Source organism: Cricetulus griseus, chromosome 3, assembly GCF_003668045.3.
Source record: "Cricetulus griseus strain 17A/GY chromosome 3, alternate assembly CriGri-PICRH-1.0, whole genome shotgun sequence".
Taxonomy (NCBI): domain Eukaryota; kingdom Metazoa; phylum Chordata; class Mammalia; order Rodentia; family Cricetidae; genus Cricetulus; species Cricetulus griseus.
In genome coordinates, this window is record NC_048596.1 from 31,177,943 (window position 1) to 31,183,081 (window position 5,139).

Below are 5,139 nucleotides of genomic sequence, written 5' to 3' on the forward strand. Positions count from 1 at the left end.
TAGATAGATAGATAGATAGATAGATAGATAGATACATACATACATACATACATACATACATACATACATACATAGAAGATAGATAATAACATATTGACAGATGGGATGGATGAATGGATGGACAGATATGTATGTGTGAGAGAGAATTCATTAATCTGAGCCTTACATTCTATATAGTTTAATGTCCCATTAGGAAAGAAATAAATCTCTGAAATAAAGCTATAAGTAGACCCTTTCAATACCTGAGACTAGGCTGAGGAGCTATGGAAATAGCTAGGGTGGTGTCACTACCCTGGAAGCCTTCTACCCAAAGAAAGAATAGGACTCAACAGAGCACACGTTTGTCATAAATGAAAAGGCTAACTTCATGTTTATTTTTATACCTCACAAGAAAACACTATCCCAAAAAGAGTGTTATGGTTTAATTGGGTAGGTAATGTTTAATTGTTTGTAATTTAACATAGTTTATATTTCAGAACAGATTGTGGACTTATGGAGCACAATACAGTATCAAGGAGGATTGAGAAACAAACACTCTCAGTCAGAGAATTCACAGACTGCCAAAAAGGAGTCTGAGCAACGGACATCATTCCACTTGCCATTTGACCAGATCACCACACAATCTTCCTCATTGCCAGTGTCATTAGGCTGGCCAACACTCCAGTTAGTGTACTGCACTCTGTTTCCACTCAAATCCAAAAATCGATTTTCAGTCCTCTCATCTGTTATGCCCAAGTAGGCGATGTCTTTAGCCACCTTGTGGATGGCCACGTTTTCCTCAGCATTCCGGGGAGTGGCCACAAAGGCATGTAATTGGGAGCACAGAGCCTTGACTCCATTAAAGTTCAACATTTTACCGGTGCTCACAAAGTACTTCTTTCCAACTTGTTCACCCATCGATAAGAGCACCCCTAGAATGTAAAAAGGTGGGAGACACCAACTTATCTTGTAGACCACTCATTGTGTAAAATTCACTTTGGATGGTGTAGACTGCATTTTCTCTGATAGTGTGTGCCACAATGAGTGTCTTCGCTCATGAGACCCCTGGTGGACTGCTTACACAAACCAAAACGTGCCTCTTTTACCTAAAATTCGAGTTGAACTATTATCTTGCTTCTTTTCCTTGCAGTCTTAATATGCATAAACAGGCACAAAGCCTTTGTTTGTGTTAGATCTGCATTGCAGAACACATGTAATCTGCAATTCTGAATTCTCCCATGCTGTTACCTTGCAATCAAACAACAACATCTGGAAATATCTGACCATAGCTGGGAGAAACATGCTTGGCTCCATTGTCTGGCTTAGATCCAGGATTACAAAGTGGCCCACATGTCATTTTTGTGATCAAAGATCTGACCCTATGTAGGACTGGTTAGTCTAAGAGTCACTGCCACTTATAGACTGGTTCTAACACTGAGCTCTGTGAATCTGAGTAAGTAATTTAATTCCTATTTGCCTCTCTTTCTCCCAGATCATTGTTAGGAGAGTAACGTGAGTTCAGAATATGAGCAATTTTTCAGGTCCTAGAAAATCGTATTCGTGCAGTGAATATTCTCTGGCTCCTACCACTCCCAAACTTTAAGTTGCCTAAATAAGAGGGGAAGGGTACTTACACTTCTTAAAGCCTCTCAACTCTGACCTCAGGGCTGATATTTCTGCATCAATTTTTCTAGAATCAAATCCTAGAAAATGAAACAGTGAAAAGTACTGTTAGGATGATGATGCAAACTGTGCATACTAAGGAGTATGGTATCTTTTTCAGATAAAAGAAAAGAAGCAAGGTTTGCTTTTATTTTTAACATTGATGTACTTTAGTGGAAAAAAAATCTGTTTTTACCTGGCCAAAAACATCAATCTTTCTGTGATACTTTATCTAAAACAAGCACTTAGTAACTGCTTTTGCTTAAAAAAAAAAAAGAAAAGAAAAGAAAGAAAGAAAGAAAAAAAGAAAGAAAGAAAGAAGACAACTCCTTGCTTAGAATTACAAGGCATATAAAGGAAGAATACCGGTCATTACTGTCTCCATTTTGGGCCACCTCCCCACCTCTGCACATTAGCATGGTAGGTGGTCACACACTGCCTTTTTAGGCCATCTCACCCTTCTCAAGGACAAAGGTACATGGATGTCCTCATCTATTCCAGGAAGATCAAGTTCTCACAGGACACACTACCTCCCAAGATAAGAAAGTTACCCATGAGGGCAAGACAATAGAGCAGAAACGATCACCTTGTGGAAATCAGACTGGTCCCCTCAAGTGATGACTCAAGAAGGACTTCTTAGACTGCCTCTCTGAAGCAGAACTGGGGACAGTCATCAAGGGAAGCACGCTGTGAGCAGGACTGCTTAATTGTGAAGCCTCTCTGTCCCCCATTTTATTTGTCCCTATTTATAAGCTTGAGGAGAGACTGGGAATCAATGATTCATTTATTTGTTACTCTCTCAAATACTCATGTTTCATTTTTAATCCTAAAAACTCTAGTCCGAACCAGGAGTGATGGCGAATGCCTTTCAAGCAGAGGCAAGTGAATCTCTATGTGTAGGAGGAAATCCTCACAAGCCTTGAAGCTTCTGTCTTAAGAAGTGTATAATAAATGGTGTGGGTTTTTTTTTAACCTACTGAGTTTTTGGATTGACTTCTTAGAGGTAAACTATAACTCACATGATTAGCAATACACTTTAAGTAAAAACAGACATAGAAGACCACATTTAGATATAGTATTTTCCCCTTGAGGTCAGAAACTCAGCTGAAGGATACTGTTTAAGCCAAAAGAGAATCTGGACTTCCATACCTTGCTGAGTGACTGAAAATAGGATTTCCCGAAAGATCTACAAATACATACCTAGTCACTGATGGAAAACCCCTTGGGCTCTAAGTAATCAGACACTGATAAAGGAACTTGATCAGGAAGCAAAGCTGGGCATCTGCCCTTGCCGCATCAAGAAACAGCACATCCTACCAGCATTCTAGGTTCCAGAGCCCAAAAGCCATCAGCCCAGACATTCTGACATGATCTCCTTACCTACACACTCTCCACAGTCTCCTTTGGGCCCCACTGCTCCTTTAGGCCCCACTGCTCCTTTGGGCCCAGGAATCCCTGGGGATCCTGCAGGTCCTACCTTTCCAGGAGGACCCGGCAAGCCTCTGAGCCCTTCGCCTGTTGGAAGATAAACAAACCTTGGGTCGATATCTGTGCTTTTGCTCTTTTTCCAAAAGCTTGATGTTTAACCCCTGTGGTGAGGTAAGTCCCCGGTGATCCATGAGACAGACCGACATGAGAGCCACTTTCCAGGACACACAAGAAAACATCACACACTTCCGTGTGGGAGTCCAGAATGCCAGAGAACTGGAACTTTTTGTGTTTTGAGTTAGAGAACATTGCTGGTGAAAATGCAATATGCCTAATAAGTTTTCCTCTCCTTGTATCTCTAGTCGGTTTCTTCTGGAATGTAGTCACAGAAAGGGGCTGGAGAGATGGTTCAGTGTTGATGAGCATGTGCTGCTACTGCTGAGGGCTTGAGTTCAGTTCCCAGCATCCACGATGGGTAGCACACAATTGCCTGTAACTCCAGCTCCAGGAGGGTACTATGTCTTTGGTCTCCAAGGTAACCTGCACTCAAATGAGTGCATTAGTGTGCAAGCACGCACACTCTCTCTCTCTCTCTCTCTCTCTCTCTCTCTCTCTCACACACACACACACACACACACACACACACACACACACAGTAATTTTTTAAGAGCAAAGAGCAGTTCGATGCATACCTGGTTCACCCTTCTCTCCCTTGGCCCCATCTCGTCCATCTTTGCCTGGGAAGCCATTCAGGACTGGACAACTGCAGGCAACCACAGGGCAGGTACTTTGAGCACCTTCAGTTACAGTCTCTGCATAAGATGCTGTTACCACACCAAGGAGAAGGAAAGATGGAAACAGGAACATGGTCCTTACCTTGGTGTGGGGGAAATCATGAAAAATTATCTCATCCTTTACAGTTAATCAGCATGTATATACCAACCTGACCTCTTGTCTTGTAACTTGGGGACAGACATTGTACAGATGGATTCCTCACTGCTAGTGTCCAGATTGTGTATTTAGAAAAGCAAGCACCCAGCACAGGGGAAATGTTAAGGGATCTACAGGGATGACCCCAACTAAGAATCCAAGCAGATTGGAGAAATGCCACTGGTGGTGGAGAAAATGCCATTGATGCCCTTCCCCTATAATGAGATTGGTGTCTACCTTGGTTACCATTCCTAGAGCCTTCATCCAGTAGCTGTTTGAAGCAGAAACAGGCACCCACAGCTAATCACTGAACCATACTACTGGAATTCAGTTGTGGAGAGGGAGGAGGGATAAGCAAAGGAGCCAAGATGGGGCTGGAGAGACCTTCAGAAACAGTGGACCTGACCTACTGAGAGCATGGAGACCCTAGTCATAAAGCTGAGGAAACAGCATTGGATCGAACCAAGCCCTCTGAATGTGGGTGGCAGCTAGGAGGCCAGGGCAGTCTATGGGACCTCTAACAGTGGAGCCAGTCTTTAACTCTAGAGCACAAATGGACTTTGGGAGCCCATTCCCTATGGAGGGATACTGTTGCAACCCAGATACAGCAAGGAGGGCCTCTGCCCTTCCCCAAATGATATGACAGACTTTGAAGGTCCCTGGTGGAGGGCCTCACTGTCCCTGGGGAGGAGTTGGGGGATGGGTTAGAGAGGTTGGTGGGGAACATGGGGCAATGGTAGGGCGAGTGAATGGGGGGGTGAATATGTAAATATGAGTGGTGATTAAAGAATTTAAATTAAAAAAAAGGAAAAGAAAGGCAAGCACCCTTTACGATGCTGTGTGGTTAATATTTTAGTTGTGAGCCTAGCCTTTAACGGCTGAGCCATGTCTCCAGCCCGTGGTTAGTATTTTAACAAAAATAGGCATAACATGGTAACATGCAGTGAAGGCCCTTCTGAGGGAGGTCACTAGGGCCCAAGCCTCTAGTGTCACTCAGGCAAGTTATGAATGTGCTTCTCATGGCAGTGAGAACAGAACAACTTCACATCACCTACTCACTAATGCCTGGTACCTTAGTGGATGGGGACGAAGGGAGACTCGATATTCTGAAGGATCTCACACACACTCCTACCTACTCTT

At 43.3% G+C, this 5,139-nt stretch overlaps 1 protein-coding gene across 1 annotated transcript; it reads right to left on the minus strand.

The window, feature by feature from the left end:
• Positions 1-537: 537 nt before the first annotated feature.
• Mbl2 (mannose binding lectin 2) lies at positions 538-3,936 on the minus strand. The gene is made up of 4 exons (XM_035441476.1): positions 3,762-3,936; positions 3,022-3,156; positions 1,614-1,682; positions 538-911 (listed from the first exon to the last, which is right to left on the minus strand). Exons 1-4 carry the CDS (start codon positions 3,934-3,936, stop codon positions 538-540), a joined length of 753 nt encoding a protein of 250 aa, XP_035297367.1.
• Positions 3,937-5,139: the final 1,203 nt, after the last annotated feature.